A 13,923-nucleotide genomic window follows, 5' to 3' on the forward strand; every position below is an offset into this window, starting at 1 on the left:
CTGGAGACAGTTTTAAAAAAAAACATTAGATAAGTTCATGGAGGATAGGTCATCAATGGCTATTAGTCCAGAAAGCCAGAGAGGCAACCCCATGTTCTGGGTGTCCCTAAACCTCTGACTGCCAGAAGCTGGGACTGCATGACAGGGGATGCATCACTCGATAATTGTCTGTTCTGTTCATTCCCTTTGAAGAATCTGGCACTGGCCATGGGCAGAAACATGACACTAGGCTAGATGGACCGTTGGTCTGACCTGGGATGGTCTTTCATTTGTTCTTATGTTCTAACATGATAATAGATGGTTCCCTAGTCAATGGGGGATGCTGAGGTGTGAGGTGTGTTCTAAGCCCTGTCACTGTCAAAGAGTTCAGTCCCCATATCCCCATGAATGAGACACATCCTTCTGCTTCTGATTCTCAGCTAGGAAACCTCTAACCCCACCAAATGTTTTATTTTTTTATTTTTTTTTTTTTACATGAAGCTGGGGCTGGAGGAGGAAGAAGAAGGAATTAGAAGGAGGAGACTGCTTATAACTTTTATCGCAATGGTCAGGGTACTCACCTGGGATGTGGGAGGGCCCCACTTCAAGTGCCTGATAAAGAGACAGGATTTAAACAGGGGATGTCCCCCCTCCCATGTGGATGCCCTAACCACTGGGATACGCTCATGTGGGTCTGTCTCTAACTCTCCTGTTCAAGTTCCTTTGTGGATCTAGCCCTCCCAGGGGAGTAAAGCCATTGGCTACAATGATTATAATATTATCCTTATTAATTATTATGGAAAATCCTTGAGATTTTAGTAGAATAGAATGAGATTCCTGATATTAAATGGAGTTTCAACAAATTAGTCAAAAAACAAAAGAACAGAGATTAAAAGATGAAGAGATTCTTTCTATAGAATTGGCCAAAATCTCAGCTGGCATAAATTGGCCATAGATCCCCTGAAGTCAGTGGGCCAGACTAAAGAGATATGGAGATAGAGGAAAGGAAGAAATGTGTGAATGACTCTACAGCTTAGTGCTCAGAGCACTCACTCTGGATTGAGGAGACCCAAGATCCAGTGCTCCAGTGACTCTTCTACAACTGGGAATCTGGCCTGCTGACTTCAATGGAGCCACACTCATTTAGACCAACTGAGGTTTTGTCCCAATGTATCCGTCAGTTACCTGAGCTGAGAACTTCCCAAACACAAGTTATCCACAGTTCTAGGCACTCTGATGTAAAAATATGTAATTTAATTTATTTAAGATCATCAACATTACTTGAGAAACTTCAATTTCCCCAACATTTTCCTTAGAGCTGTTTTCACCTCCTTGTTTTTCAGGCTGTAGATGATGGGGTTTAACATGGGGGTCAAGACAGTGTACTGGATGGAGAATATTTCATCCAGCACTACAGAAGAGACTGAGCTGGGTTTTGTGTACTGGAGAAAACCTGTCAGGTAAAATAAGCCAACAACAATAAGGTGGGAGCTGCAGGTGGAGAAGGCTTTACGCCTGCCCTCTGCAGAGCGTATCCTCAGGACGGTGGAGATGATGTGAATGTATGAGATCAGGGTGAGGAGGAAGGAGCTTGATCCAAATATCACAGCAGAAGTAAGAAGCACCACTTGATTGGTGAGGGTGTCAGTGCAGGACAGTTGTAACAGAGGAGGGAGTTCACAGCTGAAATGATGGATTTGGTTGTACCCACAGAAACGTAATTTCAGAGTAAAAACAGTGTTAAGAAGGGCATAAAAGAAGCCCATGGTCCATGCCCCACTCACCAACAGAACACAGATTCCTTTGCTCATTCTCTCCATGTAACGCAATGGGTCACAGATGGCAGCATAGCGGTCATAAGGCATGGCTGAGAGAATGAGAACTTCAGCACCAGCTGAGAGGAGGATGAAGAACAGCTGAGCAATGCAGCCATTGACAGAAATAGTTTTGTGTGCTGCCAGGAAGTTCCTCAGTGTGTTAGGCACCGTGACCGAGGAATAGCAGATATCAACAAAGGATAAATGGAAGAGGAATAAGTACAGAGGGGTGAAGGTGAGAATCAGCTCTTATGACCACCATGATCACTATGTTACCACCCAGAGTGATTAGGTAAATAACTAAAAACACCGAGAAGAGGAAAATCTGCATCTGTGGGTCACTGGAAAGTCCCAGGAGAATAAATTCGGTCACTGTGGTTTGATTTTTCATTGATATTTTTTCAGCAACACTAGGACCTATAAGACAAATAAATAAATAAAATTAACGCAGAAAATAAAAGTGAATTGAACTGTCATCTAGAGGTCATTTCTTCAGTAGTCTGAATATAAAGAGACCCCTACTCTATCATGTAAAATATTTATATATATTTAAATAGACAAGATTTAGAAAAGCAACAGTGATAATCTGGCTTGAATTTGTGTGTTCTACAATGACAAAATGGACCAGATACACAACAGGACTTAGATCCCTGGCAGCCACTTCAAGCAACTAAATCACAGAATCGGGCCCCACAGGTATTCACAAAATCCCCACCCAGCTAGGACTATGGGACAGTCTGATGTGTACCTTCCTTAGGCTATCCTTTTGAATCTGTTTCACTGTGTTTAAATAATTAAAGAGGCATTGGAGAAAGAGGACTGGATACTGTATCTCCTGCATCCAGGGTGAGGATCCTAACCACCAGTCATTCGCTTGCTTGCAGTTTCTCTGTGGCCTAATAACTCTTTCCTGATGTTAGAGGGACAGATTAGAGAAACAGCTGTTTTTACTCCAGTTGGGTATCTGGCCCCTTTACTTCAATGGAACTATGGCTGATTCACACCCACTGAATCTGGGATCTGGCCAATTCTATAAGTACCTCTCTGTCTACTACATTTTGTAATTTTTGTAGAGCAGCAGTTTTTGGCCTTTTTTAATTTGCGGACCCCTAAAAATGTAGGTGCAGACCCCTTTGAAAATCTTAAACATGGTCTACGAACCACCAGGGGTCTGTGGACCAAAAGTTCAAAACCACTGTTGTGGTTTGGGCATAGCCTGGCAACCTAATACAGAGAACACAGGTGAATTGATAAGTATAAAACATGCCATAAAGAGGGCCTCAGAAGGGCTTAGCTTTATGACAGGCTCCTCCACTGCCAAGGTGTGTGTGTCGAAGTGTGTAACCCCAGGGTGATATAATGCAACTGTCCAAATAATTCAAGAAAACCAGAGATAATTTTCAGCCAAAGAGTGAAAAGGACTCTTAGATCACTTCTTGGTTTGCACTAAGGTTGGATTTTGGCAAAACCAGAAGAGAGAGGCTGGAGGACATGAATGCGCCAAGACTTGAAGAAGAGAAACGACAACACCGAGAAAGGAATGACTGAGCATTAGACTCACTGGACAACTAAGAGCTTAATAGCGAAGAGGAATTATTTATGGAAATGGAGATTAAAAGCCTGAAAAGGGAGATTAGTCAAGTTGACCCACATGCAAACATTTTGGTAGAGCAATGACACAGGATAAACAGTAGTATGGCACAGTGCCATGGAGATCAAGTGGAATCAAGGGGATAAGTAAAAATTTGACATCCAAACAAGACAGCTGATAGTGATGCAACGAGTATTGAATAGCCATCAAGACACTGACAGGTCATCTGACAGTGTGATACAGGAAAAGGTCTGCTATCTGTGGAGGAAGAAGTTGATAATCAAGAATACAACATCAAAACATATTACAAGTGAGACAGAGAAAAAGATCAATTGGTAGTGATAAAAAGCATTGACTGAGAGTGCATTCCAGCCCAAGAAATCATGAAAGATAGTAGAAATGAAATCCCCACAGAAAAACTCCAAAGTTTTACACAGAAATGAGTGCATAGACAGTGGTGGAGACAGATCAAACCTGTTAGGGGTAGAAGATGCATAAACTCATGGCTTCTAGAAGGATATTGGAAAAGCGACAGAGAGCCTCAATATGAGTGCACAAGAGGAGTCCTTAAGGGTTATTTACAGAGAAGTAAGATCAAGCAACAAAACTGATCCCTGAACTACAGAATGTGTTCTGAAAAGGAAGAGACTGGAACGCCTGCTGAGCCTGGCTAGGAGAGAACACACACATGAGGCCACCAAGTTCCTGCACTGGAGTCTGTGGAAGTACATATTTAAATGCATTGTGTGTTTTTACAACCACCAAACCAAAAGTGCTCTAGAGAATGAAGAGGCTAAGATTTTTTGGGATCTGGCAATTTTCACAGACTAAGCAGTGCAGAAAAACAGGCCAAATATTAATATATCACCATACTAGCAGATAGTGTCATAAAAAAAGAAACAAAACAACAAGATAGCAAAGTATGAAGAACACTTCCACACAGTAAATGTATTATGGAAAAATAGAACACAGATGATCCCAGCGATTATTGGAATACTTAGAGTGATCCCTTAGAGTGATCCCTAAGCGTCTGAATGAGCAGCTGAAGAACACGTGAGGAGTGCAAGACGTCATGGTCAGTGACTTCAAACAGATAGAGATCTCAGACACTGCGAGAATGTTACAGAAAGTCAAAGGAAAATGAGAGCATTTGATCATCTAAAATGCAGGAATTGTGCAGAGGGTTTAACAAAACTCCTGACTACCCAAACGTACAGACTAGGTGCACAAAGGATTTACTGGTGACTTTTGGGGATAAATTTTAGATGGAAACTTTTCTCTTTTTATGCTTAAAGATCTTGTATATTGTGAAAGCTATTTGTTAAAAAAAATCCCCCTATGTAATACTGAGGGACAGTAATAATGATCATAATAAATGAATGTGCCCAGCAAACACACTCTAGGCACGATATGATTTTAAAAGGAGGGATCTGATTGTAAATAGGAGTTTTGTTCCTAAGTAACTTACACTCAACCCAATGGGATTTTTGACTCAGGATCCTGCACACCTGAATATCAGGCTGTTCCTACATAAGAGAATCTCTCCTGCCCTAATGGAATTGACAATGATTTGTAGCGGAAATGGGAATGAAGCCAATGTTCTGTCCAATGTCAAATCAATGTTTATCCCATATGTATCCCAGAGAGAAAATACATCTTTTCCCAACCATCCGCTCATCAGACAAATGCCCAAGCAAACAGATGGACCTTGCCTGAACAGTAATGAAGTCACTGTGCACAGTGAAACCAGAAGCTAAGTGTCTTCTCTAGAGAATGCCCTGCCCACAATCTACTCACCCCCCAACACACAGACTCCAAAAATTGAAACTACAGTTTCCTACACCAGCTGATCTCAGTTTTATCAGTGTTGCCTCGAGAAATACACAGAGAGAGAGATGACTGGATTGCCAGCCATGACCCCTATGCTGCTACTGACTCTGTGTAAGCTGACTGCTGCCTTCAGGCAGAAATGAAAGGGACTCTGCAGAGAGACCCACCCTTAGATAAGGGGTAGGGGCAGAACTTGGTCCTTTGAAATTAAAAGGAAAAAAAAAGATTACAATGAATAAAAACATGAATAAACTCACCTGCCTTTTAGATCATAAAGATGGTGAGATCATTCTGACCTGTGATTTTCTCTCTTTGTTTTCTTAGTCTATCTACTAACTTACTGATTTGTCTGTCTAATCTCTCTCTCTCTGCCTATGGAAAACAACATTTAGGACGTCAAATATTTTTTTAAGAGGAGCAGTGAGACCCTTCAAGGTGTGTAAGATTATCAGTGGGAGTGGAACAAAGACCCTTTCCTTAGCAGACTCCAAGACGAAGAGCTGATTTCTTGAGAGCTGTTTAAATGCTGTCTTGTTCCCCCTGGAACAAGATCCCTGAAGTTCACTTTCTGTGACAAGCTGCCGAGAACACTGTGGGGTGGGGCCAGCCCTTAAACAACGGTCTATGGTTGTTTAGGGTACTCAGGCTTAGATTATGAAAAGAGCCTAAGTGATTTAGGTTTCCAATCTCAGGGACAGTGAATTAAAAAGGCATGTATTTAGGCTCAGACTCTCCAAAGTAGGCTAAGGAGTTAGACATCCAAATAGCAAATCATTTCATCTCCCTAGACTCCTTTGAAGATGATAGCTATAATGTATAATTCCACAAGAGGGCAGTGGAGGGGAAAGCATGGGAAGAGGCCAGCCATCCTTAAACATCACCAATAGATGGATACACAGGTTAAGGAATGAGAAAGGAGCAAATGGACTGTAAGATGGCAGGAAAGAATAGGAGATGAGACAAAGGAAAAGCTATATTGTATAGAGCTGGGCAAAATTTTTCAGACAAACATCTGAATCACCGAAAAATGCTGTTTTGATTGACCTGATACATTTGTAAATTTGAAACAAGTTTACCAAATAATTTCATCCGAGCCAAAGGGGGGAAAAAGACTAAATTCACATCCGAAGAAGTGGGTTGTAGCCCACGAAAGCTTATGCTCTAATAAATTTGTTAGTCTCTAAGGTGCCACAAGTACTCCTGTTCTTCTAAATTCACAAAGAGGCACAGGGAACGTCATTGACTTGCAATACCTTTAACACATTGGTTAGGGGCTCATCACCTGACACGTGGGAGATACTCATTCATGACCCACTTCTGTCTGTTGTGAAGCAGAGAGTTGAAGTTTGGTTTTCCATCTCTCAGGAAAGTGCTTTAATCTCTAGGCTAGTTTGAGGCAGGCCTTTCTCAGTGTCTCCTCTTGAATCTGTTTGCTTTGTATAAATCAACAGCACATCAGCAGATACACATGGATATAATGCAGCCATGGCAGCATATAGAATTGGTTTCCATCTTAAATAGTTCCTTGCAAGTCTTTTTCCTTCCACAAGTGTAAGTATGGGAGGATTAAGGTTTCTTAAATCCCACAAAATTGCATTTTCCAATCCTATTCTTAATCAGCCTCATGCTCTATTTTCTTTGACCCCAGATATAAAAAGCTTCAGTAAAAGCATAACTTCTTCTGTGAGTTGAACTGATACCAGACTGCACCTTGCTGGGATCATCTTAAGTATCTTCTCATTTGTGACAAATCACACAAATAGAAGTGAAGAATACGCTGTAACTTTTGACACTGAAAACTGTTTAGTTTCCTCTCCTCAGCTGTATTTAATGGAAATGTTTCTTCTGCATATATGAGAGATGTCATCACAACAGCATGTAACACTTGTTTCTTAGTTGTCACAGAGACATCCTGCTACCCAAGCAGGGGTCTTTGAATGATGCTGAAATGCCACTGACAAAAGACCCATCAGACCTGTGACTTCTTCAGAGATAGAACCTCCTGCCATCATCTGACTACTCAGATACATAAAAGGATTCACCCATTCAGTCAAGTATCATAGGGGTAGCCGTGTTAGTCTGAATCTGTAAAAAGTAACAGAGGGTCCTGTGGCACCTTTAAGACTAACAGAAGTATTGGGAGCATAAGCTTTCGTGGGTAAGAACCTCACTTCTTCAGATGCAAGAAGTGCATCTGAAGAAGTGAGGTTCTTACCCACAAAAGCTTATGCTCCCAATACTTCTGTTAGTCTTAAAGGTGCCACAGGACCCTCTGTTGCTTTTTACCCATTCAGTGTTGATGCCATTTACATGCTCTGTCGGCAGGTCATGAATAACCCTGGGCAAAAGAAATTGCCCTTCCAAATTATTTGTAAATGGGTTCAGTGAACTCAGGATGAATTCACAAATAACTCAAGGGCACAAAACAAGGCCAACATTCACATCTAACGTTTGACTGACTAATAAAACCAATGACATGGATCTATGCCTTTTTCAAGAAATCAGAAACTGCCCCCTACATTTCAGAACATTTCCTCATGTAAATAGTATACATTTTTATTAATTGTTTAATGTGTTACATCATGATAGACTATCAACATTATTTCTCTTGATACCTCTCTGTGTGTTGTTTATTGTTCCATCAGCATCTCTCTCTCTCTCTCTGACAAGTTGGACCATTTTTATTACTGAAAAAAGAAAAGCTTTCAAGAGACGCGGAGTTCTTTTTGAGGTCACTGTTCAATGGGTAGAACATCCTCTGTGGTAGGTACATAGACTCCATATCTTGTGGACATGATGTGAGCCAGCATGATATGGAAAATAAACCTGCAACAGAAGGACATTGTTTTCCCTATGAAAGGGAGCATGGGGCTTGGAGCCATTAACCAGATGGAGATTTTCAGGGTCTGCTGAATGGGGTTTGCTCCTTACATCGGGCTGACTGTGCAATGATTGGTAAAGATCAGGACAACTTCATCTGTATTCCCCCTCTATGGTCCAGTGAGGCCACCCAGTCACAGGCTTCCTGCTCCCCAGTCATTACCTCTCTTGGGAGGAGACCTGCTTCGCTCTTCCTTCTGACAGGGGTATTCCCATGCTGACCAGTTACCTGCCTTCTCTGTGTTATTCCAAGCAAAAGATAGTCTGCCTAACAGACCAGCTTCACTTCTCTTCTCAGAGAGATTACACAGGGATTTCCCTGTGGATTCATGTACTTCCCACCCTCACTTCAGAACAAAACCAATGTCTGACTCTGTTAGTGATTCCTTTATCGAATTTGTCTCTTTGAAGAGACTTTGCTTATATAATCAGACAGACAATCTCTTCCCAAAATGCTGCTTCAAAAGAAGGGTTTCCAGGTGAGTCATTTGCATAGGGCCGGCCCTAGACCAAATGGTGCCCCAGGTGAAAAGCGTCTTCGGTGCCTCCTCTCCATTTGTTAAACTTTTGAATACCTTATTTTTTATTGCATTTGTAACACATTTCATGACTTTGGTGCATGATTTGCATGCATGATTTATCCCTGTCATATAAGAAGATAAATTTGCACATTAGGATTTGTAAATCTGTATTTTGTCACTAACAACACAGCTGGAGAAACATAGACACGGTCCACAGTCTTATTAGCCACTTAGAGACCTGCCAAGCTTGTACCAGCATCCAGCTGTTTAGGGCATTACTTTCAGTGACCTCGTTCTGGTCACCGGCTCACAGCAGTGCTCCTAAGTATACAGTCCTGCTAAGCCAGCCTCTCTTTGGACAGAAGGAAAAAGGGGAGTGATAGGAAAGAGAAGAAATAAAGTGGTGAATGAAAAGGAGGCAGGGCGAAGGGGAGGAAGACAGAGCGAGAGAAAGTCTCACAACTCAGGCGGTATTTGGGATTGAGCAGTGGGCAATGGTGGAGTCATCTTCCTCCCTCTCTCTGGACCAGTCTGGTCAGGATGTCTCTCAGGATTAGGATGAAGAAGTTCTGGGGTCCCAGGAAATGGTGGGCGTGTCAGCCATGATGGTAACACTCACTCCAATAGCCAACTTTTCTACCCAAAGTCTCTTTCTTTAAGAACTCCAAAAGGGACTGCTGGGTGCAATAGCCCATCCCCTCATTACTTTGCTCACCAATTAGGCCTAGTTTGATACACTGATTTTTTGAGCTCACATGGTCTTATTTATGAGGCATGATCTTAGCACAGTTTGTGAGTTCTATCAGGAGACCGTTTCCTTTGGACTAATTCAGTCTCTCTTTCTCCCTCCCTTGAGTGTCTTTTTCCCATTTGATATTATAGGCTACTGTGACATCTGATGAACTGTCACATACTTTTTACAGTTGAGCTCACAATGAGGCTAAATTTGTAGGCCAAATAATTACAACAATCTGCAGTCCATCTGTGAGGGTATTTCCCCCAAATTACAGAACGTTATTACCATAAATAATCTGTTAAGCACCAACAAAATACTAGTCTCTGTGCTTTAAAATGAAATTAAAGAGAGTGTATGACCCAGAGATATATATAATCTGGCCTGTGTGATACAGGAGGACAGACTAGGGATCACAGTGGTCCCTTCTGGCCTTTGAAGCTATGAAATCAGTTCCTTTTTATACTTGGCAGTGTACAAATATTAGAGATGATACAGAAATTTCCATCACACAGTAAGCTCCATATTTTGACAACAGGGGCCAAAAAGATGAAATCTCATGCAGAATGTCTAAACAGATGCAGAAATACCTAAACATTTCATTTTTAAATTTGATTGTAACAAAACATTTCCTCTTGAAGTGTCCATTTAAAATGAAAACTTACATACTGAATGAATATTTTTGTGTACAATGAGCTTGAGACGAGTCATTTTCTTGTCAATTTAAGTGAAAATATCAATTGAAAATGCAAGTTTTCATTTCAATTGGACATTTTGAAACAAACGCTTTCATTTCATTTTGGGATGTCAAATTGAAATGGAATCTTCCCCCCGCCCCAAACAAAAAAAATGAAATATTTTTCTTCAAAATTCAGATTTTCACACAGAAAATTTCTAACTTGATGTAAGAACACTTTTAGATTTTGTTATCCAAACATAGGAAAAACTTTTGACCAGAACTAACAAACATAGAAGTGGTCATCATTCCTGTTCTAAAGAAATTACAGCCCAACAGAGTGACGCTTAGTAGGAAGGACACCCTGCAAAAGCAGGAGGTGAGAGTAGCTAAATCATGCTATTTTCTATTCACTGAGCTGGTTGCAAAAGTTGTGAATTTTGATGAGAAAGAGAGACATGATTTTTTTCATGAAAATATTCCCATTTTCAACCAGCTCTATTCATTTTTTTTGAAGAATGTGAAAGAAGAAATTCTCCCTTTCAAACCACGAGGAGCGGGTGGTGTCTTTCCTAATGGGGACAGGGAGTGCATTCTGTTAGTTCTAGGCTGACATGGGAAGAGATATGGGACTACCAGTGGGCACATGATGATTGTGTGATTCAAGGCAGAGACAGGCTTCAATATCTTCCTTTCCACGGACTTTCTGACTGACCTTGGGCATGTCACTGGGACTACATTTTCCCCATCCAATAGAAGTAGGGCACCTAATTTACCTAAACTGTTTTGAAAATCCCAGCCTGCTTGTTGACTCTTCATTTACCCGAGACAACATCTCTGTAAGTCCAATTTTGACAAAAGGTGGATTCTGAATCATAACTTTATTTGCTGAGGCAAGATCCTCAGCTGACATATCTCAGTGTAGCCCTGTTTCTTTCAGTGGAGTCATGTTGCTTTCCACCAGCTGCGGTGCGGCATCTAAGGGTGAATATCACTGGGATGCATAGTCCCAGCACCACTTCCTATTATGTTTAGGATTTAAGTGGAAACTCGATGATACGCGGGTCTTTCCAACTCAATGGTGAGTGAAATGTGAGGAATGTAAAATCACTTTAGAATATGGACACTATGGGCCAGATTCTTAGTTCATGTAAATCCACATAGCGCCATTACCTCAATGGAACTGGGTGGATTTACACCCAGAGCTAGATTCACAAAGGGACGTAGCTGTTCTAATGCTGAGCATTGTAGTGGATAACTTTTAGGTGATTTTTTTAATCACTCAGTTTCCAGAGCCTGAGTTGGGTGGCCAGGCTCCCTACACAGAGAAAGGGAAGACATAGGCAACTAGGAATGGGATTAAAAAAAAGCCAACATGACAGATGGTTCCTTAGCCAATGGGAAAGGCCAAGCAGAGGGTTGGGTTCTAAACCCCACAGGTATCACAGTAGTTCAGTCCCTATCTCCTCTGGGAGAAGGCACGTCCTTCCCCTTGGGATTCTCAGCTGGGAAGCTTCTAACCCCACCTAAGGTGGCAAAAAAACATGGTGAGAGAGAGGAGAGAAGAAGGAATTAGGTGGAGGAAACCCCTCATTTTTTATTCTAGCATTTAGGGATGTAGCAGACCTTCAAGTGCCTGATAAGGAGAAAGCTTTTAAAAAGGGATCTGCTTCCACCCATGTGGGTGCCCTAACCACTATGATATGGGATACCTGATATGTGTCTCTCTCAATCTCTCCTAATAGAGCCTTAATTCCTTTGTGCATCTTGACCCAGCTGGGGATCACACTCATTAATTATTATTATTATTATTGGAGACAGAGGCATTAATAGGGATGAATCCTATAAGATACCACAGATATTAAATAGGGTTTTCAACAAAATACTCTAGCAGAGCTACAGAATGCAATAGACAAAGGTGTTCTTTTTCATAGAACTGGCCAGATCCTCAAGTGGTATAAATTAGCCATAGCTCCATTGAAGTCAGTGGGTCAGAGTGAAAGAGATATTGTCCCAAAAAGAGAGAAAGAGAGAGAGAGCATGAATGGCTCTAGATCCTGGTGCTTCTAGCACTCACCCTAGATGGAGACCCAGGATCCTGTCCCCTTTGCTCCAGTGTCTCTTCTACCCAAAGAGGATGTGGCCTGCTGAGTTGATTGGAGGCACATTGGCCAAAATCTCAGCTGGTCTAAATCAAAGTGTCAGAAACCTGAGCAGAGAATCTCCCAAACACAAGTTATAAACAGTTCTATGTGCTTTGTGTTTTTTTTTTAAATAAGATCGACACTACCTGAGAAATTTGAATTTCCCCAACATTTTCCCTATAGCTGTTTTCACCTCCTTGTTTTTCAGGCTGTATATGATGGGGTTTAACATAGGGGTCAAGATGCTGTACTGGATGGAGAACATTTCATCGAGAACCACAGAAGAGACTGAGTTGGGTTTTGTGTACTGGAAAAAAGCTGTCAGGTAAAACAAAATAACTATAATAAGGTGGGAGCTGCAGGTGGAGAAGGCTTTACGCCTGCCCTCCGCAGAGCGTATCTTCAGGATGGTGGAGATGATGAGAATGTAGGAGATCAGGGAGAAGACAAAGGAGCTTGATCCAAGTATGACAGCAGAAGTAAGAAGCACCACTTGATTGGTGAGTGTCTCAGTGCAGGACAGTTGTAATAGAGGAGGGAGCTCACAACTGAAATGGCTGATTTGATTGGGCCCACAGTAATGCAACTTGACGGTAAAAACAGTGTTAAGCAGGGCATGCGAGAAACTTATTGCCCATGCAGCGCTCACCAGCTGAACACAGATCCCTTTGCTCATTCTCTCCATGTAACGCAATGGGTCACAGATGGCAGCGTAGCGGTCATAAGCCATCGCTGAGAGAATGAAAGCTTCAGTAACAGCTAAGAGGAAAAAGAAGAATATCTGGGTAATGCAGCCATTGACAGAAATAGTTTTGCGCTCTGCTAGGAAGTTCCTCAGTGTGTTAGGCACCGTGACCGAGGAATAGCAGATATCAACAAAGGATAAGTGGAAGAGGAAGAAGTACATAGGGATGTGAAGGTGAGAATCAGCTCTTATCACCACCATGATCACTATGTTACCACCCAGAGTGATTAGGTAAATAACTAAAAACACCAGGAAGAGGAAAATCTGCATCTGTGGGTCACTGGAAAGTCCCAGGAGGATAAATTCGGTCACCATGGTTTGATTTTTCATTTGCATTTATTCAGGAAACCTGTGACCTGGAAGACCAGAAAAAAATGAAATTAACACTTATTGTGAAAATAAATTTAAATAGTATGTGGAGATCATCTGTTCCAGAGGATAAATGTAAAGAGAGTGCTATTCCGTTCTGCAAAATGTGTGTTTTAAGTAGACTAAATTTAGAGAGCGAGAGAAAGAGAGATGCGAGATGGTATTTGTGTGTTTTAAATAGGCAAAATTAGCTGGATACACAAAAGGACTTGGGCACCTAACTGCCACTTTAGACGCCTAAATTCAAGAATCACGTCTTACTGGTATTCACAAATACCCTGCTCAGCTCTGACTAAGGGATAGTCTGATGTGGGGCTACCTCAGTCTCTCCTCTTGAAGCTGTTCCTCTGTGGATAAATCATAAAAGAGGCAGCACAGGGTTACTGGATACCTGGTCTTCTGCATCTGTGGTGAGTGTTCAAGAAACCAGGCTATAGAGGAATTTATTCTCTCTTTCTGCAATCTGGCCTTACGACTTCAATAGAGCTACAGCTGTGCTACACCAGCATGGGATCGGGCAGATTGGCTGCAATGAAACTATGGCCAATTTACAATAGCTGGACATCTGGCCAAATCTATAAAAATAACTTTCTTCTCCATTACAGTCTGTCAGTTGTTCTAGACTATTTTGTTGAAAA

General features: G+C 41.6%; 1 protein-coding gene and 1 pseudogene across 1 annotated transcript; both read right to left on the reverse strand.

The window, feature by feature from the left end:
- Positions 1–1,256: 1,256 nt before the first annotated feature.
- On the reverse strand, positions 1,257–2,187 carry LOC101942086 (olfactory receptor 8S1-like; annotated as a pseudogene).
- A 10,126-nt stretch (positions 2,188–12,313) lies between these two features.
- Positions 12,314–13,252, reverse strand: LOC101942341 (olfactory receptor 5V1-like). Its single transcript, XM_005311939.2, has one exon. It carries the CDS (start codon positions 13,250–13,252, stop codon positions 12,314–12,316), a length of 939 nt encoding a protein of 312 aa, XP_005311996.2.
- Between the last annotated feature and the right edge of the window lie 671 nt (positions 13,253–13,923).

Source organism: Chrysemys picta, chromosome 12, assembly GCF_011386835.1.
Source record: "Chrysemys picta bellii isolate R12L10 chromosome 12, ASM1138683v2, whole genome shotgun sequence".
Taxonomy (NCBI): domain Eukaryota; kingdom Metazoa; phylum Chordata; order Testudines; family Emydidae; genus Chrysemys; species Chrysemys picta.

What these genes read in the sequence shown, in the direction of transcription:
- LOC101942341 (XM_005311939.2), bottom strand. Translation starts at nt 13,252, where the DNA reads ATGCAAATGAAAAATCAAACCATGGTGACCGAATTTATCCTCCTGGGA.